Source organism: Phoxinus phoxinus (genome assembly GCF_949152265.1).
Source record: "Phoxinus phoxinus genome assembly, chromosome: 10".
NCBI classification, from domain to species: Eukaryota; Metazoa; Chordata; class Actinopteri; order Cypriniformes; family Leuciscidae; genus Phoxinus; species Phoxinus phoxinus.
In genome coordinates, this window is record NC_136885.1 from 30,968,041 (window position 1) to 30,994,812 (window position 26,772).

The 26,772-nt window shown below is 35.9% G+C and overlaps 3 protein-coding genes across 9 annotated transcripts; 1 reads left to right on the forward strand and 2 right to left on the reverse strand.

The window, feature by feature from the left end:
* Positions 1-40: 40 nt before the first annotated feature.
* Positions 41-8,158, reverse strand: rbm42 (RNA binding motif protein 42). Of its 6 annotated transcripts, none has more exons than XM_079624778.1 (11): positions 7,785-8,020; positions 7,227-7,294; positions 6,995-7,118; positions 6,619-6,685; positions 6,465-6,533; positions 5,514-5,680; positions 5,247-5,405; positions 3,150-3,287; positions 1,883-2,000; positions 1,605-1,799; positions 41-853 (listed from the first exon to the last, which is right to left on the reverse strand). In XM_079624778.1, exons 2-11 carry the CDS (start codon positions 7,280-7,282, stop codon positions 741-743), a joined length of 1,206 nt encoding a protein of 401 aa, XP_079480904.1. In that variant the 5' UTR covers positions 7,283-7,294; positions 7,785-8,020; the 3' UTR covers positions 41-740. The 6 variants fall into 6 exon arrangements, with proteins under 6 accessions (XP_079480904.1, XP_079480907.1, XP_079480908.1 ...); XM_079624781.1 differs by having other exon boundaries at positions 6,625-6,685; positions 7,785-7,919; XM_079624782.1 differs by having other exon boundaries at positions 229-853; positions 6,625-6,685; positions 7,398-7,883.
* Positions 8,094-14,323, forward strand: cd22 (cd22 molecule). The gene is made up of 8 exons (XM_079624777.1): positions 8,094-8,790; positions 9,391-9,762; positions 9,927-10,193; positions 11,680-11,949; positions 12,202-12,295; positions 12,724-12,763; positions 13,256-13,380; positions 14,187-14,323. Exons 1-8 carry the CDS (start codon positions 8,751-8,753, stop codon positions 14,239-14,241), a joined length of 1,263 nt encoding a protein of 420 aa, XP_079480903.1. The 5' UTR covers positions 8,094-8,750; the 3' UTR covers positions 14,242-14,323.
* On the reverse strand, positions 14,286-26,772 carry ncam3 (neural cell adhesion molecule 3). Of its 2 annotated transcripts, XM_079624775.1 has the most exons (16): positions 26,590-26,772; positions 25,490-25,561; positions 24,648-24,845; positions 24,416-24,553; positions 23,370-23,513; positions 23,142-23,259; positions 22,184-22,338; positions 21,347-21,480; positions 20,931-21,048; positions 19,923-20,090; positions 19,717-19,836; positions 18,047-18,174; positions 17,785-17,950; positions 17,490-17,685; positions 16,289-16,414; positions 14,287-15,406 (listed from the first exon to the last, which is right to left on the reverse strand). In XM_079624775.1, exons 1-16 carry the CDS (start codon positions 26,639-26,641, stop codon positions 15,367-15,369), a joined length of 2,073 nt encoding a protein of 690 aa, XP_079480901.1. In that variant the 5' UTR covers positions 26,642-26,772; the 3' UTR covers positions 14,287-15,366. The 2 variants fall into 2 exon arrangements, with proteins under 2 accessions (XP_079480902.1, XP_079480901.1); XM_079624776.1 differs by lacking the exon at positions 16,289-16,414 and having other exon boundaries at positions 14,286-15,406.

Sequence of the window (26,772 nt, forward strand, 5' to 3'; positions counted from 1 at the left end):
GAAATGAGTCTTTTAGAAACACATGCAAGTGGGCGTTTTGTGGTTAGAGAGAAAACCTTTTGGTTTCCTATCAACAGTGACTATGAAAGCTATGAAAGCCAAAAAATGTATAGATGGTAATATTATTATCATGTCTTTACATTATAATTATTATAATGTGTATTAACGTTTACAAGAGGTTCAAAGAATTATGCATAATTCATAACTTTGGGGAGCCCTCTGGTGGTTGCTTTCAGAATCATCAGTTGAGGCATTCAAGAGATTTAATAAACGGGTCAGAATTGAAACTAAACAAACTCCACAGTTTATTGAAAAGATTTGCATTTTGTTTTTACACATATTACTTCAAACATCCACCTGGTAAAGCAACAAATGTAACTGCCGCCTGAACTTAAAGTTAGTTGTTTGTGACATTTTTGGGGAGTTGGGGTGGAAGAAGAGGAAGAAAACAAAACCAATATCAAAACCAGTTTCATAACCACACTTCATACGTTTAAAAATCTCTCTTGAAGCTTTCTGGACAAGTGAACGATTTTTACAGCATGCAGTGAGAGAGGGAGAGGTCAGTGTGTGATAATACACATGGAAATAAATGTCGATTTATTAGTAATAAGGGCCATACGGGAAGTTGACAGTCGTTTGTTTGCAAGTTGCAACTAATGGAGGAGTGTGACTGACTCCTCCTCGTTATATATGTCCTGGATCACACAAATCAAGTCCACAGTTTCAGTATAGACGGATTATCTCAGTCCCAACTTCTTTTTCTCCTTCTGTTTCTTACGCACAACTTCCAGATTGCGGTCCTTCCATGAACTCTTTCTCAGTTTGATGGGTCTGCTGCCCACGTACCTCCCTAAAGACAAAGACAAGAGTGTGTGAATTTTCCAGTTTTAAACGTGCTGGATACAGATCTGAGTTTTGACTTTTTCAAAAAGAAATAGTCCTGGAGATCATTTAAAATGTGTTTAGTGAAGCTAATTTGGTGTTTGCTCATTGTTTTTGCATTCTATATTTTGTTGTCAAATAAAATGGTCCCACTTTATATTAAGTGGCTTTAAGTACTATGTACTTACATAGAAAAATAAGTACAATGTACTTATTGTGTTCATGTTGTACTGTAAAATACTTTTTCTGCTATTGAGATGTGATACGGGTAAGGTTAGGGACAGGTAAAAACCATTTGGGGGCGGTGACATTTTTAAAAAGTCTCTTATGCTTACCAAGACTGCTTTTATTTTATATATAAAAAAATAAAAAATACAGTAAAAACAATACAATTTCAAATAACTTTTCTATGCGAATATATTTTAAAATATAATTTATTCCTTTGATGCAAAGTTTAATTGTCAGCATCATTACTCCAGTCTTCAGTGTCACATGATCATTCAGAAATCATTCAAATATGCTGATTTGCTGCTCAAGAAACATTTCTTATTATTATCAATGTTGAAAACAGTTGTGCTGTTTTTCCTTGAAGAAAAAAAAAAAAATAATTAAAAAAATATAATACTAGGAAAAAAATGACCCCACAATTCTGAACAGTAATGTATATGCAAATGTAATTAATTTGGTTTTTCTGCATTATATTATCTTCATTAACTCACCGTTCATTTCTCTCATGGCGCGCACATAATCATTGGGATCTTTAAAACTCACGAAGCCGTAACCCTTTGTTTTCCCAGTGCGTTTGTCTCGAACAACCTTCGCCTTCAGGAAGGATGGATAACGGCTAAACGCTCTCGCGAGAATGTCATCGTTCACCTCATTCCCCAGATCTCCACAAAATATCCGGAAATCATCTGAGAAGACAAGAAAAACATAGATTATATGTTTTGGCTTCTTTAAAAATAAAAGTAATTGTATTGTCTAAATGTTCACACACCTGTTTCCCACTCTAATAGGCTGGTGTCCTCCCATGTGACACCAGCTGCCACCCGGATGCATTTCTTCTGCTTTTCCTGTCTCCCTTTCCTCTTGTCTTCTGTGCTGGTATCAGCAGGCTAGGCATATGTAAAACAAAAAAAAGAAATAATTAGAACAATATTCATATCAAGAATTCCTTTACACTACCCGTTTCTTTCTTTGTCCAGTGTTGCTGAAAAAATCTATTAGAAATTACGTTTATGTTAATTGATATGAAGCTGAAATAAAACTAAATATAATTTTTTTTTAAAAACACAAATAAGTTTAAGTTAAAAAAGTGCTAAAAAAAACAGAGCCCAATGGAAGCTTGTTTCCACCAAAGAATATAAAAAAAAGGTAATTGCGATTTTTTTATCTCACAATTCTGATTTTATCTCGAGTTATAAAGTCCAAATTGTGTGTAATAAAGTCAGAATTGCATGATATAAAGTCGCAATTGCGTGTTATAAAGTCAGAATTGCATGATATACAGTAGCAATTGCGTGTTATAAAGTCAGAATTGCATGATATAAAGTCGCAATTGCGTGTTATAAAGTCAGAATTGTGAGATATAAAGTCAGAATTCCATGTTATAAAGCAAGTTTATTTCTCGCAATTCTATCTTTATAACGCAATTATGAGAAATAAAGTTAACAGTAAACTCACAATTGTGAGATAAAAAAAATTAAATAAAATAAATCACAATTATCTTTTAAAATGTTTTATTCTAAGCCGGAAACAAGCTTCCATAGAGCCCCGCACATGACGTGGGAAAAAAATACGCATATTTTGGCCATGAATTAACAATTTATTCCTACGACTTCCTAATCAGCATGTTTTACTAATTCATTCCCTCGTTTTAAGTAAATCATGCACACGATATAATTAGTTACCTTATTTTAGTTAAATCAAAATTAGGGAATTAATTAATTTAACGTGGCTACGATTTACTAAACAACTAAATTCTTACAAAATTCAAACAAAATTCTTAATTTGTGGCCAAAATATATACATACATATTTTTTCCAAATGTCATTTGTGGGGCTCTGTACTAAACCTAAAATAAAATAAAAATGAATATAAAGAAAATTCTAAACATTAAGATCTGGTGCCCCATTGTAGGAGCATTTTCCTTGACACAGTTCTTGAAGAGGAATGGCTAAAAATCCTTCTAGCCACAAGGACTTTGTGTCCAACCCCTGTAAGTGTAATATGTCCTGAGCAAATTGAATAGATTAATATTAAACCTCCACATGTGTAGGCTCAGGCTCTGGCTTGCTCGGCCCGATCTTGCTGTCATCGGGGACCACCTCCTTCTTTAATTCCAGAAGCCCAGCTGCCTTGACTGCGGCCTGCTGCTCCGCCACCAATGCTGACAACTCCTCCTGAGAACACGAGCCGAGAGAACGTTTAGATCATCATTACAAGCATTACAAAGGAAACACAAGGCGATTTCAATTTCTCACTTACTAGTTTTTTTTTTTAATGAATCATATGGTGCTTCGATATTAAATGTCAAAATTGATGCTGTGGAGACAGTGAATAGGTCCTAAAGGTTTCTTACAGCACCTGGCCAATGAATTTCCATGGCTTATCCAGGCGTGGAAACCACAATTTGTAAACCTTTCCTGCAACTCCCAAATTTTCCATGAGCATGGGCACAAAACACATGCAGGAAGAGAAAGGAAGAATGGAGCTTGTTTTATCACATGTGATATCACTGGAATATGTAATGTTGCTCAGATGGATTCAGTTGAATCCCTTTTGAATGTGGCTTAAATCTATACATAGAACTGGGTTTACAGTAAAAAAGGGCAACAAATGTAATTTACAAAATTTATACTAAATCAAATACTTTTCAGCCAGTCACAGTTTATTATTAACCACATTTAATACTAACTATTACTGATAAATACCAATTGTATCATTGATTATTATATTCTTTAAGCATATATTACTAATAACAGGGTTTCGAAAGTCGTGGAAACCCTGGAAACACCAATGAATCTAAAAATAGTGCTATCCAGGCCTGGGGAAATAATTAAGAGCCCCTCCTGTGGTGAAAATCTAGTTTTTAATGTTGTTTATATGTCTGTGTGTCGTTTTTAATATGCTTTAAAACAAACCATGCACATAATAATCAGTCAACACCATTACTGAGTATTTTCTCCTTAGAACTAAAGACAAGTCTCAAAAACTAGGTTTGAAATCACCCCTAATTCCTACCATCACAAATATGTAACCAAACCCCTTGGATGTGCAAGGCGGAAGGCTTTTCCTATCATTATTTCTAAAGATGCAGATATTTTGAAGACAGCTGTCAGTCTGACTCTGAAATGGCGGACGGGAACATGGTTTGTGTAACATTATAATCATATCAATTACCGTTATGTGTCGACTTTTATTCAAATTCTGAATGGATTATATTTAACAAAAAAACAAGCAAAGACAGCTCCCTTTATAATCACTAAAAATCTGTTACTCATTTCAGTTCGCAATCTCGCAGTTCCATTATAATCAATAAAGTTGTCTACACAGCACAATGAATCTCTTATTTACATCACGTCTATATGTTGTCAGAGTCAGCAGCACTGAACAAAAACTGACCGGTGAGTGCATCCGGACTAAATTAAACACCCCTGATTGGTCACTGCGTTCAAGATATTAATAAATATGTGATTGGCTACATTGCTCACCACAGCAAAAACGTAGTAAATGTTCTCCAGAGCATAAACACAAATACGTACTGGAGCGTCAACCAAATCAGTTTCATCAAAATGACACTTACATTAAAGTTACATAAAAATTACATTATCAACTGTGGGTGCTCTTGCTTTTGATTGCGGGGGCTTAGCTTGTATAATCGGCGCTTCCTCTTCTTCTTCTGATTCAGTTTCTAGTTTAAACATGTATGGCTGAATTAAACCAATATTTCCAATTGTCATTGTGTTTACTACAGCTGACCGAGTTGATCAGGTAGTCCGAGCTGGTGTGATTGATCGAGTGGAGGCAGAGACTAATTTGCATATTCATAGTTCCATACTAAATGAAGCAAGGGTGTAGAGTTACATTCAAGCATGACAAAATTATTTTCACAGGAAAAAAACCTTTCAATATGTCATTCTGATTGTCAAAGTTGAGTTTTAAGGGGTAAAATGATTTACTGCAGGGGGACTTTAAAGGGTCTTGGATCTTTTTTATAGTGATATACTGTATATTTAAAAATTACACCTTGTGAGTGTGATCTATATAAAATGTCAGCACTGAACTTTCAAGCAAATCAGTGAAACAAGCATATGGACTTTTTGTGAAACAGGACAGTCAAGTCTGTGTTGATACTTTACCATGCGTGCTTGTTTCTGGCTCTTGAAGTCAATTCTCTTCGGGGCAGGGGGTGCGGTGTAAACAGTGGGGGCCGCCTGTATAACGCTGGGAGTGATCTTCGCAGGGGCTTGACTCATGGGCCGCGGTGGTGCCGGAGGCATAGGGTTCATGTTTCCAACCTGCCATTCGTTTAGAAAAACATTCGTGATACTGACGTCTCAATTTTTAAAGCACAAAGTAACCTTAAAAATACCCTGACAGCTGATTAGAATTCAGAAAATACCCACTGGCGGCATGGGCCCCATGGGTGGTCCAACCGGACCCATGGAGGGCTGAGGAGGTCCTGGCATAGGTGGAGCCATCATCATGGGTGGAGGAGGTGGAGGTCTGGGAAGAGGAGGTGCTATCATGCCCTGAGGAGGTGGACCACGCATTAGTGGCATTCTCTGACCCACTGGAAAAAATACATTAAGATATTTTAAAATATGCATCATTATATTTTAGGCTCTATAATGTTCTGTAAATAGAAAATGTATTAAAAAATATTATACTTAATATATATATATATATATATTATTTGGTTGTACGGTATATAAAATTTGCACAATATAGCGATATAGGATGAGGCAATACCATTTATATCGATATATACAGTATTTTGATATTACGAGCAGAGAACACAAGAGTGAGATGCTGTGGGGAAAGTGCATTATCCAATTTTCCCTAAACATGAGAGATGTTATATTAAGGGCTTCAATAAAAATAACTTGTAAGATATAGTTTAAACAACGCGTGTTGTTTAAAGTGGCTTGCCCCGTCAGATGCTGTGACAGATACATGTGCTGAAAGATAGATACTTGCACTGTTGAATGCGTTTAACATGTTTTCCTCAGTGCATAACTTACACTCAAAGGTATATTCTCCATCTCTAAATGTAAGAAAGTCATGCAAATATTTCCATTTTGTATATATCGTAAAATACTGAGATATTGCCCAGCCTTATATATATATATATTAGTGCTGGGCAACGATTAATCGCATCCAAAATAAAGGTTTGTTTTTACATAATATATGTGTGTGTCCTGCGTTTTTTATATATAAATACACACATATGCATGTACTGTATATATTTAAGAAATATTTGCATGTATATACTGTATATATGGCCCATGCCCCTGCGAATACACACACACACACACACACACACACACACACACAATAATAGGAATCCTGATTACCTGGTCTCTGTAAGACATGCGGGACAAATGCTGGACGAATCATTGGAGGAGGCGCTACTGCCGGCATAGCTACAAATAAATACCAGATGAATGTCAGCTGCTTTCTATATATGACTTTTACTTAAACTATATAATAAGAGTGAAATAGTTGTACCAGGACCAACAAATGTAGGCGGTGGACCAACTAAAGTGGCAGCTCTTGCATCCAAACTCTGCTGGACCTAACCAACAAAAACAAGAAGAAGAAAAAGTTAGTTAGAATTGATAAATGTTTTTAGGAAACAAATAACTAACTTAAAAATATATTTATTTTTTTAAATATATATTTGAATGTCTTTTTTTTTTTGTATTTAATGACATTTTCACTTATTATAACAATATGTAATAAAGTAATTTGTAATTAAATACATTTGTAAATCAGAAGGAAAAAAAACTATTATGCAAAAGAATTTTCACAATTAGTCTTTTGGACCCCACTCACCCCAGTGTACAATAATATACAATGTAATATTGTTAGCAGTAATTAATACCTGTCTGTAGGTGTTTGTGCCAATAATTGCCCTGATAATGGGTACGGCTGGCATTGGCAGAGCGACTGGAACAGCATCAACCACTGAAGGTGCCACAGGTCCTCCCAACACCTCCTGCTCAAACCTACAGGAGAAGCAACATCCGCATACATGAAGTCTCTATTCTACACACTCCAAACACACAAATAAACAGCTGGAACAAGTGAACATGAGTGAAATGTGAAAAACTCACAGCGCCATCTCTGCCTCCATCTCCTTCAGGCGCTCTTCTCCAGATTTTAACGCCATACTGAGCGCCTTCTGCAAAAAAACAAAACAAAAACTCAGTAAATAAATCAATAAATTAATAGTCGTGTCTCAAAACACAGCAAGCTGCCTGTCTAGCATTTTTTGGACCACAAACCTTTTTCCACTGCACCTTTGATGCCCAAAAAATCTGCAAACTGCTATGATGCTTTACAAAGATGCAAACCTATGCACTCCAAACATGCTGCACGCCCTAAAACAAGTCGAACTAGGCAGCTCACTAAGTTTTGAGACACAACCAGTGCATCTCTTTAAAGATAATAAATAAGAGAGTTTAAGAAGCATAAATTAATAGAAGCATCTGTGGTAAACTGCGCTTAGCTTTCCAGTTTACAGGAATACAACAGAAAAATAGTTTGGAACGATTAATAATTAGTAATTGTTTGAGCAATAATGTTCAGATTCCCAATGTTTTATAGCTTCAACTGAATTAAACTTCATCTAAAGCTCCACTGAAGTCAACTATTCTCAACTAAATACATACTCGCCGTGAAATCCGCCCTTATGAAGAAATTCAAGTCAATATGCAGGAATAAAATGATACAACAGATGAACGGATCTGGATCATTTGTTTTCCTCAACGACACCGCTTGTCTGGGCGCAGAGGAATTACGTCACAAGTCAATCGGTCCTTCCTCGGCGCGGCGCGCAGGAAAATGAGATCATGGCTGCGCTACTACAACTCGCTACAACTCCCAGAAGAACAACAAGAGATACACCAAAACTTATCTTCGCATATTGATCTTTTAGTAATATTTGATTGAAACGAACTCATTTAATTTGGTTGATTTCACTGTTCGAGAATTGAATAAGGCTTGTTTTGCCTTGACAGCAGAGGGCGCTATAGACTTGAGCCACACAAAAAACTGTGAGAGTACAGATAAGTCAAGATGTGCTGTCACAAACGTTCACCAGAGCATTATACAACACCCTAAAGTGGTATCATACTAATAATCACATCCATATTGAAATGTTTTCAGGGGATTCCATGCTCTTCTCAGTTTGTGGTTCATTCCCTTTTCAAAGAGAAATAAACTGCAACATTGTGAGCTAAACTGTGAGAATAACTTTCACTGACGATTTCTATCAGCACACTTTGAATTATTGCACTATCAGCATGCCATTTCCTGTTTGAGTTCCTGTTAAATTTAGTTTAAGTGTAAAACTTTCACTAAAAAAGTTTACTGTTTCACTAAAGAAAAAATATGAACATAACTCTGCCAGCCATGTAACATGTATAATTTTGCCAGCTAACATTTATAATGTAAGCATAAAATAATGTAATTAAAGTAAGCACTGATTTAAGGACGTTTTCACCACGGAACAAGGATATCCGTTTATTGATGCAAGGTTGTGTAGCCTATATTAGGCCTGTTGTGGGGAAATACTGAAGCATATGCATCTAAAGAAGCAAGTGATTCCTTAGACAAAACCTCTGAAGAGACAACACATGTTTTTCATCAGTATATTACTGCAGCTGCCTCTATCAGGTGAGTCATTGTTTTATTTGAGTAGTTATATATATATATATATATTCTCCAAGACCAAATTTTAAGATATTTCCTCTGTAATGTCAAAACTGTTTTCAAACTTTTGTTTACTAGGAGGGGTGATATACTGATAACACTGATGACCGGAAATATCATGTAGCCTATTCTTTGGTCATAAAAGATGTGAACCCTGAAATTAACTTTAATTAGATTCAATCTAATTAAATTTAAATTATTTATAATTATTTTTCATGGGCTTTGGAAATATGTATGAGGATATTTAAAAAGAAAAATATCCTCATATAGCCTACAGATTTCCCAAGCCCGAGAAACACTGGAACTTAAAAAAAAAAAAAAAAAAAAACATTTGTTGAAAGAACAATCTTAAATATAAAACGTCTTTGATTTTTTTAGCTGTTTTATTAGCTTATTATAAAGCTATTTTTAATAATTTTGTGGCTCCCTTGGAAGTGTGCTGACTGCTGAGTTTTCTGCTGTACTTTTTGGTCAGATCTGACCATTTATTGTCTTTTAGAATAATCTGGACTGGAGCAATGATTAGAGCAATGTTGATGTGTGTTTTTTGTGTGTGTGTTTCAGCTGTTTTGGCTTCATGGTCAGTTTCATACAAACCTCGTTCCATGTGTGTTTTCGAAAGATCATCTGTGGATTTCACCTGCTCATTTGATTATCCAAATTATCACACACTTCAAACTACAAAATGGTTCAAACCAAAAAAAAATCAGAAACAAGATGGAACACAGGAGGGAATATTTGTCTATCACTCAAAGGCTGCAGAGATTGACCAACTGTACAAAGACAGAACAGTGTATGCAAACCGAGACAAAAACTGCTCCTTGCAATTACACAATGTCTCCAAAAGTGACATAGGAAAATATTTCTTTCGCCTTGAAACAAATTATCTTTTTGGAAAGTTTACTGGATCGGGTGGCATATACCTTAACGTAGCAGGTAAATTAAAGACCAATGATTTTTATACACATAAAAACCAATTTCATGAGCTAAATTCTGACCAGGATGGAATCTGATGCTGGTTTAGCACTGATGGTGATCATTACATGTTTTTTTAAACCGGTATCTGGCTACATTTCATTAATCTACACCACTTTTAACAGTTCTACCTTTCAGAGTAACAGTGACAATGCAAAAGGTGAATGGACACATCCAGGAAGGAGACTCTGTGACATTGAGATGCAGCACAGAAACCTGTACCCCGCAACAAGGGCCGTTTGCCTGGTATAAAAACCAGCTGCTTCTTCCACAAGCCACTGAGAATGTGCTTCAAATCTCTTCTGTCTCTCACAATGATTTTGGCAACTACTCCTGTGGTCTGAAGAACAGCATCACAACTTCCGCAGATGGAATATTGCTTGATGTGAGATGTAAGTTTACATTTAAGCTATATTGTTATTTAAAGCACATCCTGGGTTGGTTTGTTCAAAAACCTATAGGCTAGTATTTTAAGGCATAGGCCTACTCCTGATGCAAAGACTGTTCCGAAGTAAGGGGTCAGTAAGATTTATTTTAAAAGAAATGAATAGGCTACTTTTATTCGACAATGACAAATTAAATGGATCAATATTGTCAGAAAAGGCTTTTATAATGTAACAAATGATTTCCAATGGACCACTTGGAGTAGACGTCACTGTTACGTCACTGTAGTTCACGCGCACGTTAGTGGCCCTGTCCCAAATGGCGCACTTCATGTGGACTTTTGGTCTCGTGGACTTAAATTGCGCGTGCTCGCTGAGTCTACGAGTCCGTAGGCCGTCCCATTTATAATTGTAACGCTCTGAAGTGTGCTCAGCAGCGCCCCCATTTGTACCCTTGAAGCGGTCTTCCGCGAAGCCCGCATGGATGCAGGCTTCACGCACTCTACGGTCGCATTATGATTCATTAAATAAATAGAACAGAATGTCAGGGCTTTACTGAGTCATATGTAAATGTAGAAAATATAATATTTAAACAACAACCGGACCGTCTTCCTATTTCCGGCGTGACAATCGAGTCTGTCCCAAAAATACCTCTCAATGCGCCCTCGTGGACTCGCGCCAAGGGCCCTATAGGTCTGCACTACATGACGTCACCAAAGTGTGGACTCTGAGGAAGTCCACAAGTCCGGAGTGTGCCATTTGGGTCAGGGCCACTATGGTGGCAGAAAAACAATGGTAACATGTGGAAGGAAACGGGAGAGGAATAGGGAAAAACTTTTGTCTTGTTGAGCCTTTGGACGTACGAATCAGAATGCAAAATATATGGTCTTTATCTTATAGAATATCATCGTCAAAGACGCCATTTGAAGCTAAACGTTAAACGGACAGACTGGACTGATGAAACGTGTGACAATTAGCCTACTATTAAAGCATGAATTTGATGTAAACAATCGATCTACCGAATATTCATGCAGTTCATAGGGGAGAAGATAATGTAAGCCCTACAGTTAGGTCTACAGCATGAAATAACTTTTAACAAAGATAACAATTAAATATCACAATTCTGACTTTTTCCTCACAATTACAAGTTTGTATCTCACAATTCTGAGAAAAAGGGTCAAAATTGCAAGATTAAACTTTTTTATTTTATTTTGTGGCTCCGCCTACAAAACCCGCCATTGCTGTTTACAAATGTAGCTTAAGCGGGCACTTAGGAGGTTCCATGGCAGCCTTTTAGATTTAGGAATAGAGCAACTGCTACTGACCACTATTTCCATGTTATATAATGATTTATAAAAATGAGGAAGATTGATAGATTTCACTAACCCATAATTGTGTCACAATACTTTAAGGAACATCTCATTTCAACTGCACCAAATATTTCAAAGTTCTCTTACAAATACAGATCCTCATCCTGTTGCTTCTCCCCACACAGATAGTCCGAAGAATGTTGAAATAACCATTTCGACATCTGGAAAGATAGAACAAGGAAACTCACTGACTCTGATCTGTGCGAGCAATGCCAATCCTGCAGTGACAAACTACGCCTGGTTTAAGATCAGAGATGCAAACATCTCGTCTATAGGATTTGATTGTGAATTCTCCATCAAAGCTGTCAGTCAGAAGGATGATGGACAGTACTTCTGCACAGCCAAAAATGACATGGGTTCTCAAAACTCTACGACCATAACACTGAAAGTCGATGGTAATAGGGAATATTTCATTCTCAAAGAAGGAAAGGAAGTCTTAGGTTGTGCTTAGAAGTAAATACTAGCTTAATGCTTACTAAATATTGTCCAGTATACTGGAAACTTCCTGATATTTATATATTTAAAAAATATCACGTGAGGGGTGTCCAAAAACTTGTTCCCCATTTTAGTAAAAAATAATGTTAAAAACTGTGACTTTGTTGGCCGTTTACCCAAATCTTTCTTTGTTTGTTTGTTTGTTTCAATAGGGCCTACTAGTAATCGACATGTTTTGCTGACTGCAACAGCTGTGTTTTTCTTTGTAATAGCTGTACTGTTAGTCATGTTTGGTCTCATTATAAGGTGAGTGGATGAACAGTATGTTGAAATTCTAAGAGAACATGCAGTTCATGTGTTAAATGGAAACCGATTGCATGAGTTTGAACATAGTGGAAATTACACTACATATTACACAAGCCCTGCTGTGATCATTCATCACTTTCCATCATCATTTACTGCATTCAGTTTTGCACTGCTCTGGTTATCTTAATCGGTGTGGCAGTCAAGCATGCAATCGTCTTACTTGCACTATACTTGCACCACTTGCATGGTCTTGCACCATAGCAGCTAATAACCGCTTTACGCAAATCATAGTTTCTTAATCTTGTGACTAGAGTGTGATATTCTGATCATCTTGAATTATTAACAACTTATAGTATAATTACTTATCTTCATTTTATGGATTTTGAAGGCAAACACATCATGTATTGTAAAGCTCTTCACATTTACAGGAGGAAACAGATTACACGAAAGAAGCTGCACACAGAACAGGTATTAAATCACATGAACAATGCGTCTGATTTTAAACAAGCAAGATGCCTTTGCACTTGTAAATATGGTTACACTTTATTTCAACAGTCCACTTTAGACGTACAAGTAACCTTGCAACTGCATGTCAATAGCAGTCATTAGAGTATTAGTAGACTGTCTGCTTAATCTGCCAACACTTTATTTTGATGCTCCCCAACAGACATACTGACTATAAGTAACTTTGATACTGTCAACTTATTCTACTAACCCTATAACCTAACAGTCTACCAATATTCAAATAAGAGTTATTTGACATGAATACATGTTGCAAATTAGTTGACATGCAGGCTAGTTGTAAGGTTACTTATTCGTAGTCAGTAGAATGTCTGTTGTGGAGCATCAAAATAAGACAGTAATACTCTAATGAGAGTAAGTTGGCATGTATATAGTTCGAAGAATGTCTAAAGTGGACTATCGAAATGAATTAATATCTACGGTTTTATATTTGATCAGACACCAGCAGTCACTGTCACAGAGGATATCTATGAGAACCTGAGACAATCATCACCAGAGTCTGAAGAAAGCCATACCAACCTGATATATGCAGATCTAAAGCTTCCTTCATCGAACTCAGAAAGGTAATGAATAAAATGTCTCATCACCAGCCCGATGATGATTGTTTGTGGAGGGAAATCTGTGGAATTAATACTTAATATGGAATTACCTCTGTGCCAATAATAATGAACGTAACTTTTCAAGAAACTAATGCAAATTTCAATTGAAACTGAAGAAAATCGCAGGTGCATTTTTTTTTACTTTTTTTTATTTTAATAATAAACTGCATGTTTTGCTAACTGTTTTCACATCTTTCTTTCCCATAGTTTTCATTTAGGCACGAAAGTTTTCGTTTACTTCCGTTTTTGTTTAATAGAAAACTGTGCTTACAGAAGCTTACATCCATGTCAATCAAAAACTCAGTAGCCAATGAGAACACACTGCTGCTAGCCCCGCCCCCACAAGTAATATGTGCCAGAGTGGCGAACGAAAACTCAGGGAGAGTACAAAAACTTCTGAAGCATAAATGAAAAGTCTGGAAGCGCATTTGTAAGTTCAGATCAGCGAAAGATAGATGTGAAAACAGTTAGCAAAACATGCAGTGGAAGTAAAAAAAATTGCCTGAGTGTTTTTTTTCTACAGTTTCACAGATATTTTCTTCAGTTTCAATTTATATTTGCATTAGTTTCTTGAAAAGTTACGTTCATTATTATTGGCATAGAGGTAATTCCATAATATAAACCCCTTGAATTGGCTGTGTTGACATGTTCCCTGCTGAAACAGCAAGTGGGGTCAGACATCAAAGGAACATCAATGGGTTATAATATATATATATAATTTAAAATAAAAAAACGAATGCATATAATGTTTTTCATTGTTTGTTTTTTAGACCATGTTCCAACACTGACGCCGTGATCTACAGCCTTCTTAGTTACAAAGAGTGACTGAATCTCAGCTCTATGAATAATGAGCTTTAGTAAGCAGGTGTTGTAGATATTTCTCTCTTTTTATTTAAAAGAAATAGCTGTGAACGCATTTACATTGAGTACAACATCACCATAGGTTCAGACATTAGAATGAGTATAAAAGCATTAAAGAAATGATATATACAATGTACAGTGAAGGTAAAAAACTATTAATAAATCTATATGTACATCTTTATGCATGCATCTGTATTTACATCCACGATTAACATCACTTGACCCCAAAAAAACATACACAGTGTATTTATGTAACAATATATGATTTTGAAATACCACTGTTAAAAAATAAAATGCAAAGTTATATCTATATTAAAATGGTTCATTTTTATTATTGTTCACATAAACATTAAAATTCTGTAATCATTTACTCATCCTCATGCCAAACCCTTTAATCAAGATTTTATACAAGCTACAAGCATAGGTTAAATGCGCAATAAATTAACACTAGTGGCGCGTCTGAGAAATATTATGCTCCCATTATGACATTCATTTTATACTTCAAAATATCAACATCATATTATACTTAGCTGCATTCTGCATTTATCGGCTCACTACTGAACATACATTCAGCTCATGCAGCATTTGTCTTGAACAGTATCTACTGTGCTAGATCACACTGATAATGCTTTCAACTTCCTACATTTAATAACAAGCATAATCTAAATCTCCAACGTGTTCCTGCAAATAACAGTCGTCTTCATGATGTTTGTATATTTGTTCCAGGCTACATCACTTTAAGGTCAAGCGTGCCATTTCTGTGCTAGAAATGTTTTCATCTTTTTAAAAACTCCCCCCGTCTGTCATTGGTCGGCCAAAACAGATAGTCCCGCCCAAATCTCACACTATTGGTTGAGCCAGTCTTTGGGCCTGTCGAGATGCTCAAACAAACACAGCAATGTTTTCATAGCACCACAGAGCCATAGTGTTTAAACCTTCATGGACTACAAATGGATTATGTATAGTATTTTAACACACAAAAAAGAAAAAAAGACACTTTACCCTGAAGCTCACAATCGGATGTCTCGAGATTTGTGTGAAATTTCTTCACTCTGTGAATTTAAATTGTCTCCTGTATAATCTCTTCCTCTACGCCTCTCCTGTTGGATCATCAGATTCTGGTTTCTTCCTACAAAAAAGAGGGAATATATCATTATTTCTACAGTGCAAATGATACAGAAGAATACAAAAAGCTGCTTTCTGGGTTAATTTAGGCAGCTGAATTGTTTTATTTATTTTCAGGGGGAATTGATAATAGAGAAAAGAATAAAACTTGTGGGACATGGGTTAAAAAATGGCAATATGAGTAAGTTACATCATGGCTTAAAGGAATAGTTCTCCAAAAAAAGAAAATTCTGTGATCATTTACTCATTGTTTACAATTTAATGGTATTTTATGTTTTTTGGATCTGTGCAAACGACAACATTTTCAACTAAAAACGTAAAACATTTTATGCAGTTTGACCGTTTAATTACACGATAGCACCGTTTTGGGGCCTGAAAATTAAAAGTTTTGAAAACAATATTATTATCTTCTCTTTATAAACTACAAAAATGCCAATTTGTGAAAACGGTGACATCATGCGCATGAATAATACATGTTCATTCTAAAGACATGTGGTGTTTCTTTACACAGTGACATCGCCAACTACTGGCCTGGCAGCAGAATACAGCGTTTTTTTGTCATTTTAGTGGATCCGTGTGAATGGGGATCTTTTTTACAATGTTGTCGTCTGTACGCAAAAAAGCAAAGGAAAACCTTTTGCATTTTTAGTATATCATTGTCGTATTAACGTACCCTAAAGGAAGACATAAGCTCAGACATTTTGACTAACATCTCCTGAAATAAGTCACATACAGCTTGAGGATGAGTAAATGATGACAAAAATGGTAATTTTTGGGTGAATTAGTCCTTTAAGCCTGGGTGGATAACACAAAACCCACATGCCATTTTTTGTGAATGACAGCTTTGATGCCCAGCTGCATTCAGCCCTCTGAGGTTGGCACCTACTCGAATTTGGTAAGAGGCGCTTTGTCACACGTGACCTCTGAATAAACGCCATTCACTGCCCCATTGGGTGCCTGAAGCTTTGGGATGCTGCCTCGTGGAAGCGTTAGACCGCTCAGCTTCATGTCTCTGTATCAAAGTACACATGAGGACTGAAGCTTAGAGCGGTGAAATCACACACAGCAAACAGTGGATCTGTCTAAATGCAAACCTCAAAAACTGGACTTAGATGGAAAACACTGGAAGATTCATTGACTCATGTCAAAATATAAGGGACACTTACGCATGAATGTGTTTATACATATATATATTACTTAATATTAAGTGTTAACCATTTTGTTCACACACACACACACACACACACACACACACACACACACACACACACACACACACACACACACACACACACACAAAATATTCAAAAATAATATTTTTTATAGCATTTATAAACCATTTGTTACTTCAAAATACGTTGTTACGGTATTGTTTAAAAATTGATTAATACAAATTTATTTATTTTTATTTTAGTATTTATTTATTTATTTATTTATTCAAAAAGAGAATTAGGCTATATATATAATTTAACATTAACCAATATTTGAAAAGACTGCAAAAATATGTTATTCTTCATTGTTAGTTTGTCTTATTTGTACATTGTTAGTTGTACACTTGATATAAACTTTATGTCAACCATAATGCTGTGTGTTATCATTTCAGCAATAATCAGCTTTTTAATGTTTTTTTTGCCATCATGACATACAATTCCAGTTCATAACAGTGAGTAATACAATTAGAATTTAATTATTTTTTATACTAATTCAACTTTTCGGCCAATTTTTGCACATCTTGGTGTATGTACAAACAGGAATAGTTCACCCAAAAATGAAAATGATGTAAGGACTTTTCCTCACACAAAGCTATCATATAAATTCATAAGACTTAGGATATAGTGTATAGTGTAAGTCTTGTAGATTAACTTTATAATTGTATGGGTTTTTTTGTATCCACTTTTCTTGTATAAAATTGTCTTTTGAAATCGAGAGACAACATTTTGGGGTGAACTATTCCTTTAAAGAATTATATGCAATCACCACGATCTAACATTATGTGCAAACAATGGCTCTTTGTAGACTAGGGTAGAAAAACACAATCATATTGTGTATTTCTGCAACACAAACATCGAAGGATGAAGTTATCTTACCCTGTTGAATTATTCGCCTCTTCGTCCATCCCTTTAGAGTCCGCCATTTTGTGTCCAAATAGTTTACGAGCGAGGAAATTAAGCAGGCCGCAGTGGTTGGTGTAGCAACAGAAAGCATCTACTGATACCATCAGCACCAAGAAGATGAGCATTACTATTCCCACCACACCACCCTTCCCTAGCATCGGCTGACTGACTGCAAGAGAAAGGGGAATCAGTTGATTTCACTAAAGAGTTTGCGTTTGTTTAAGCATATAATACATAATGATATTTGGCTCGCTCTATTCAATCCTACCAGGTTGTGGGACGGTGAAGTTAATTTTGGCAGTGCTGGAGGAGCCGTTGTGGTTTACTGCATAAACTTCCATTTGATATTCAGCGTTGTACTGGAGATCATTCAACTGGATTCTGCTGGAGTTTCCAGGAATTTCATTTTCAGTCCATTCCTCATTCTCCTTGTTCTATTCGAAATGGTACATTTTACACCGATATAAGGCTTGTACTTCACATATTTAATGAAAAAACATGAAAGATACGATTAAGTGATTCGGACTGACCCCTTTGTAGCGTACAACGTAGTGTAGGACGGGAGAGCCTCCGTCTTGCAGCTGTTTAATGGGGATGGAGACGGAGTTCTTCTCCAACTTTTTCTCGTTCAGAGACAGAACGGGGCTGTCGGGTTCCCCTAAATGAGGAAAAGAAGAAACATCCGATGAGAACAAAGAAACTGTGTAACAGGTTGATCTTAGGGCTGGGTGGATTTTCATCATGATATTTTCAACCTTATTTTGACAATATTTGATGTACACTAACATTCGAAAGTTTGGGGTTGCTACGATTCTTTTAAAATGTTTTTGTAAGTCTCTTATGCTCACCAAGGCTGCATTTATTTGATCAAAAATACAGTAAAAACAGTGATATTGTGAAATATTATTATCATTTAGAATAACTGATTTCTATTTGATTATATTTTAAAATGTAATTTATTCCTGTGATCTAAAGCTGAATTTTCATGACACATGATCCTTCAGAAATCATTCGAATTTGCTGATTTAAGTGCAAGAAACATTTCATTATCAATGTTAAAAAAAGTTTTTTCCTGCTTAATATTTTCTGGAAACAGTGATACAATTTTTCAGGATTCTTTGTTGAATAGAAAGTTCAAAAGAACAGTATTTCATTGAAAAATAAATCAATAGTAGTTACATTATAAATGTGTTTGCAGTCACTTCTGATCAAGTTAATGCATCCTAATGCAGCTGAATACAAGTATTCATTTCTTTAAAAAAAAATCCTAATGACCCCAAACTTTTGAACAGTAGTGTATGATATTTGCTCTTAAACAGCTAATTTCTCAAATTATTCAAAATGTTTGTCAGTGTTTTGAACCATTGAACTGAAATGGACAGTGTGAACTGATTCACAGAAATGAATCAAGCTTACAAACTCTCACACTGATAGTAATATTTTCACAAACTAGTCATGGGCAAATAAACAGAACATTCAAATCAATGTGAATATTAAGTTATTAGGGTATGTCTGTGTCACACTTAAGTAATTGACAATCCAGTGGATAAGCTCCAAAATCATTCACTGCGGTATTGATGTATGAGATCAGCCGACCGACATTGATTTCATGCTGAAGGAAACCTGAAGTAGTTTTTTTACACTTTCTTCAGCATTGAAAATATGCAGGTAAACTCATTTTCACACTTCTATATCACAGTAAACAATTAGGCTTGTGTTTTAGCCTATCAACTGGAGATGTATGCGTTCAAAATTTACCATCTACAAAGGAAGGTCAGAATAAGGCAATGGACGGGGCCCGGGACCAGGAGCAGGTCGTAATGCATGGAGAATGGTCATCGTCAAGCAGGAATGAGAAAGAATGGGCAGCGAAAGCAAATCATGAACATATGTGATGAGCAAACAGACATTTATGCATGACAAGAAGGACAGCATGACATGAAATCAACTGCAATAAAATGTCTTATCATTATTAAAAACTGTTGTTGGGACTGTAGACCAATGAACATTTTCTGCACTGATTTTGTGGGAAATCTGCAGATTGGATTTAAACATGATAAATGTGCTAAAAGGATCTGAGAGAACTACTAGATAGATATCATAGATGGCTTAAAAAAACATAACAATATTCATAATAGTAAAATGGTGGATGAGCAGCAGAAGAAGTGAACAGACAGGAGAGAGTCCTGCTGATACTCACGTCGGGACGGTGTGGTGATCATGTGTTCTGTGGAGAAGTTCCCCTGGTAATGCGAGTTTTTGATCGCCAAACGAACTGAGTACTCGGTGTACGGCTCGAGGCCCATGATCAGCAGGGGATCTACAAATGTACGTTTTTTTCATCACACATTTGAATTTACAAAAGCATCAAAATATAAACCACACTTCTCATAGTCACTTATTTACTTGTGGGCTTGACGACACTTTGACTCCAGGTTTCTTCGGACGGTTTCTTCCACTGAAGAATGTACTGGCTAATAGAGGACCCTCCATCCCGCACTGAGACACTCTGGATGAGGACAGAAGATGAGGGCCCCGGGGCCACACTGAACTGAGCGGGTGTTCCTGGCCAAGCTTGTGAGAGAGAGAGAGAGGGAGAGAAGTTATTAGTGTGAAGAAGCAATATGGAAAGTTTCTGCCGAAATAAATATATATAAACAAACCAAAGTTTGTTAACTTCACCATTATCAAATGTTATGCATGATGATAAAGAACTGTTGTAATCATCAAGGAAGGACAGGATGATCTAATCAGTATTATATATGGTGAAACTCGAAAAATTAGAATATCGTGCAAAAGTTAATTTATTTCAGTAATTCAACTTAAAAGGTGAAACTAATATATTATATAGACTCATTACATGCAAAGTGAGATATTTCAAGCCTTTATTTGTTATAATTTTGATGATTATGGCTTATAGCTTATGAAAACCTTTTCACAATATTCTAATTTTGAATTTGGGGTCTTCATAAGCTATAAGCCATAATCATCAAAATTATAACAAATAAAGGCTTGAAATATCTCACTCTGCATGTAATAAGTCTATATAATATATTAGTTTCAACTTTTAAGTTGAATTACTGAAATAAATTAACTTTTTCACGATATTCTAATTTTTTGAGTTTCACCTGTATATATATATATATATATATATATATATATTTTAAATTTACATTAAATATATAATTTATATTATATTAATCATTTTATCTATTCAATTATATCTTTACATCAATTCAAATACCTATAGTACATTATGCATAATAAATTTAAAAATCTCTCTCTCTCTCTCACACACACACAATATTGTGTGTGCGTGTGTGTGTGTGTGTGTGTGTGTGTCATATGCATAACGTACTATATGAAGGTATGTACATGTAGATATAATTGCTGAAGCCACTTAAAGAGCCTTACTTATCAGCTGGAAGTCCTCAGTGGTCTTGCCCGCCGTGTTGCTGGCTATGCAGGAGTACAAGCCACCATCAGAGGGCACTACATTTTCAAGAATCAGCTTAGATGCCTCCACACTCGTCTGCCCACACATGTTCATGCAAACAGGAAAGACAATAAGAGACAGGAAGAGATAATTAAGACTGAAGAGAAAAGTACTGTACGTGGGTCACACTTCCTGTAGATACAGAATCCCTCCTCGTCATCACCACCATCAAAGAAAATTAGTATCCAATTATAATCCATTTCCCATGTATTCCCACTGGTTTAAGACTAGATTTGATTGTCTTAAACATATTTCCAAAGCTAACTAATAATTTAATTTTTTTGTCAATTGCAAACAACAATGGAAATGGAGAAGCTATTTAGATGTTCCTCACCATTATTTCTTGGGAAGCCTTCTTGACCCACTGTATGGTTGGAGTTGGATGTCCTGTGGCATTGCAGAGCACAGATCCAGTTTCTCCTGGAATAATGGTCAGCTTGCTTGGATCCAAGTCTATAGTTGGACGCTCTGAAAATTATCAATAGAAAAGCAAAAATTAAATTAAAAAAGCCAAACCATAAAATAGCAAAATACATATTGAGCCAACTACAGCAGATATGCATTTGTGTATGAAAATCTATTTTAATATTTCCACTATCCTACAATAGTTTTGTTTGGGTCTGGCCTATTGGAAAGTGTCAATGTGATGCTTGCATGGGATCACATTCCCCGTATCTGTGTTTGCAACTATAGTAAACATCTGACTTCATGGGAGAAAAAAAGGTTTCCTTGGGATAAATATTTGGCTAAACAAGAAAAAAGGAAATAAAGCAAAGAAAAAAACAGTTGAGCAATAAGCAGATAAATTTACTGCAGTTAAAAGTCAATATTCACAACCCATTTGATGTATAAAGTGAACAGGATATCCAGACTGAAAATATGACGCTGGTCTTGATTTTATCCATCAGGATCATAAAAATGGGTGTCGCCATCCAAAAAGGCCATTATTTATCATTTTACAACATGAATGGGCTAATTGACAGAGCTTACTGGCCATACAGACCTGAAAAAATTCATCAAGGTCGTAAATAGAGACAATTGATATCATGCTGAGCTTTGGTGTTGATTAAAAACATATGCAGATTAACTGCCCTCATTTGATGCTTTTAGCCAAGTACAAACACATCACTTTATTCAAAGTTTTGAGTCTTCTAAGAGGGCCTTTTCTCACCTGAGACATCCAGAATAAACGTGGCGCTGTTTTCCCCGATCTTATTGTTGGCCGTGCAGATGTACTCTCCAAAATCACTCCTGGTCACTGCAGAGATGGTGAGCTCACTCTTATCAGTGTTGTATTTGTAACGGGAGTTGTCAAATGTGGAAGGGCTGAGGGGAGAGATGTAGAAACTCAGTCTTTTTGCCACTATTGTTCATTGATACAACACAAATATACTCATGGGAGGAGAACTAACAACTAAGAGACAAAAGGAAGCGCCAAATATACAAAAAGTCTAAGACTAAAAATATGGATAAACACATACAGGCTCGGTTCCAAAACCTAGTGAGCTGCCTTGCCTTAAATAGAGTTTAACATCAGCATGCTGCTGAACTAACAACATGATAGCAATGCTTATGGGTAAAACAGTCATTTTTTACTAGACTGAATACAATATTTTATATCAAAACATAATTAATTATGCAAAACTTTTGAGCAAAGTTTCTCTGTGTAACGCAAAGGTTTTGCAAGAGAACGTAAAAGCATTGAAATATTTTTTTCCCCCTATCATATTATATTTTTTCTATCAGTATGTCCCTTTAGGGGCTCCATTAACGTTAACCAAGATTTTTTTTTTGACATTTAAAAAAAATACTGGATGCTTTAAATCTTTAGAGAACATTCAGAAATAATGTTTTCATAACTTAACATTATGTTATCAACGTTAGGAACGTAAGCAAAACATTCGTAGAACATATTTTTGTTAGCTGGGTTTGATGCTGCCTACAGAGGTACATGAGCTCACTAGGTTTTGACATGCAAGTCTTAACAAGTAGTCTAGATGGATTATTTTCACATATCGTGGACAAACTTTTTATTTCAAAAGTGGATTGACAAATGTAAAAAGACTGAGACTGAGGATGATAGGTAAGCGTGAAATAAAAATGATAGCATTTTCTCTTGATGTACATACAGTATCCATGTAATATTTGGAGTGGGAAATCCTTTGACCAGGCAGACTATAGACACACTGGTATTGGGTCCGGCAGACACACTCTTTCTCTCCTGATGAATCAGTACGGTCGGTGGCTCTGGAGAATGGGGAATTTAAAGCAGATATTTTTTGAGGACATATTCACACTGGGTACGCACGCCATCGCCACACTAAGAACAAACATGATTAGTTCCTCTACATCCTCACCATTAACAACAACAGAGATGGGGAGTTTCTTATTTATGGGGCGTCCCTTGATCTTTCCTTCACATGTGTAGGTTCCATGATCTTCTGGTTGAATTCCCACAATCTGCAGGGATCTATCAGACAGGATTTTGAGATGACCTCGGCCTGTACAAAGAGAAGAAGGATGGTAGAGCATGATCAGTGTCAAAGATGCAATCTTACTACTTTAGAATTATGAGACAAAGCCTTTAAAAGCCCACATGCACACTCTTAAAAGGCCAGCTCACCCAAAATGAAAAAAAAAATGTGTTCCCGTTCAGTGCTTACACAAATTATGATTACAGTTAAAGGAACAGTTTACACAAAAATTTAACTTCTGTCATTAATTACTCACCCTCATGTCGATCCAAACCTTTAAGGCTTACGGTCATCTTCGTGTTCTGAAGATGAATGAAAGTCTTATGAGTTTGGGACGACATGTGGGTGAGTAATTAATGACAGAAGTTTCATTTTTGGGTGAACTATCCTTTTAAGACCTCAAAACACTTTTATCATAGTGCATGATTTTACCACAGAGCATATCGACAGAGCATAGTTAGCGACACTCACTGTACACTTCACTTTGAAAGTGTCGCAAAACGTGCAAGAAGACGTCCAAACAAACACCAAAGGAGAAATGTGAGGGTGAGCAAATAATGATTGACGTTCCATTTTCGGGTGAATTGTTCCTCTAAGGTTGTCAATGGTGACGTTTACTTGGGGCAAGACTGAATATTTCGGAGTTGTTTCTTACGGCCTCATTCTCACCATCAGGCAGGAAGAAAAAACACTAAACCAAACTGTACACTGATGTTTCCCCGACTACTAGCCAGAAACATCTCTCGATTTGCTTGCAAATCGGTCAGAAAACGAATGCACAGGCCCCTCCCGCACCCCATCACGACTCGTCCACCATCGCCATCCTGCCATTCTGCCAACTACAGGCATCACAGAGAGCTAGGAAGGTGAGGAGACCCCCATACCACATAAATGATTGGAAGAACCTGCAGCATGGCCACCACCCCTACCGTCATTATTCACGATGCGATCGTTCCGATACCAGTAGACCTCCACCTCAGGCTTCCCAGAGACGACGCAGGGAATGGTCACTGTCTGGTTCACCAGAAATTCATGGTGTGTCCTTGTGTTGCCAAAGTTCGGTGTTTCTGATTGTAGGACAGAATTTCACATGAGAATCATTATGGAGATTCAGCGCTTGATAGAAAAATAACGGAACGTTATGAGTCTTCAGGAACCTACGGTAGACATAAAGCTGGAAGTTAGTCTTCTTTGTGGTGTGTTCATTTTCAAACACACAGGTATACATTCCACTGTCATCTAACTCAATGTTTTTTAAGGTCAGTGAACTCGAGGACTCATCATTTTTCTTGACTTCATGGCGATCTTCATCAACCTCTTCCTCATCTTTCAACCAACTGATATCTCCCTCTACATCAACTGAACCGCAGCATATAAATAGACAGAAAAGAATAGAAAATAACATATTCTTGGTTAATTGTAATTATGACAGTAACATTGTATCTCTGTGATATTAAAAATGTTTCGACTGGTACAGACTGTTATGTGATTTACAGAGGCCCCCAAAATATTTGGACATATGAAAATGTAATAATGTTAGTGCATTACTACATACACTGTAAAAAATGTGACAATATGATCAATAAGTTATGACAACATGTGACAGCGATTTTATACAAGATTCAACTATTTTTTTTAAGTCAATTTATTGTAATTTGAGTTTAAATTACTAAAACATCCAAGTTGATTGTACTTAAAAATTTAAGGCAGCAATTTTTTTTTTTTTACAGTGATAACAAAACATCAAACTAAGTGGCATTTATTTTAGAGCAAAAAATAATAAATGAAAACAAAATGAAAAAAATATTGTTAACACTTGAGGAGACCTGATCTACATTCAATAAAAATCATCTTGAGCCCAGCTTAGTTCAAGTTCTCCAAACTGCATCATTTGTTTGCATATGAGTTTTATATTTTTGTTAGACATTTCTAAGTGTGTCCAGATATAATTTGGGGCCATTCTTTGTGTCCGTTAGTCAGTCTTTACAACTAAACACACCGACCTTTGCACAAGAGCAGAACTGTGCTTCCCACCATCACATCTGGGTCACTAGCGATGATGTCTAATTTAGCATCTAAAATGAAAGGAAACACATCCCACAAATCATGAGTAATTTCATCGAGTTTTATCAGTGAAACCATAGAAAAAGTCAGCTGGCAATGTTGATTATTTTCAAGCCAACGCACTGTTTTACTGCGTCACAACCACATAGCTCTGCTTCTAATATTGGACAGATGACGAGGAAAAGAGTAAATGGACATTGGAAATGACCAGCTTCCCTTACAGAGCAATATTTCTTCCTGTATAAGTGATCAAAGACATCCAGCTACAAAGAACAGAGCAACAATGTAATGGTTTTATTTTCAAAGGGAAACATTATCTCTCCTTCACAAGAGAAAGTGTAAGGCATTAATCACTACATATTATTTATATTGAACTGTAATTGTTGAAATAAATGTGTTAAATGTTTTAATGCCATGCATGGCAGCATCTGAGGCAATTTTCATGGCAAGATAAAATACATCAATTAAAAAAAAATAGGTAAAGTCAAATTAATAAATAAATGTAAAAGGAGAAAGGACAACAAACAGGATAAATAGTTAGCTGTATTTATATACACATTTCTGAAAATGCTAATATTATCTGATTGAATCTAACATTTTCAATGCAAATGATATTGGTAACACTTAACAATAAATATTCATTATTATGAAAAATATCCAGCAGTTCATTGTTTTTTCATGTTAGTTCACAGTGCATTAACTAATGTTAACAAACACAAATTTTGATTTTAATAATGTAGTAGTAAATGTTAAAATTAGCATTAATATAGATTAATAAATGCTGTAGAAGTCTTGTTCATTCTTAATTCATTTGAACTAAAGTAATTAATTAAACTAATTAAACCTCTTTGTAAAGTGTTACCACGATATTGTCAGCAAAAAAATATGAAAAATTAAAATTGTAATATTAATATTTGCTTTAATTAATATGTAAATAGGTTCCCACACGTTTGGACCCCAAAGTATCTAAAAAGCAAGTAAATATGAAACAGAGAAATTGCATTAAACTTAAAGGTTAGGAAAGTAAATCCCGGCTCACCTATTAGTCTTGAGCATACAAGAAGGAGTCCACACAGTCTGAGTAAAATCATGGTTGCAGTCTTCTCTTCCTGTGCAGTTCTCTGAGTCTGACAGGCAACGTGTCCACCATGATTTATTTATATGCTATGACAGAGACAGTCAGGAACCTGGTTATCTGGAGGATCTGACCCCAAAACTCCCT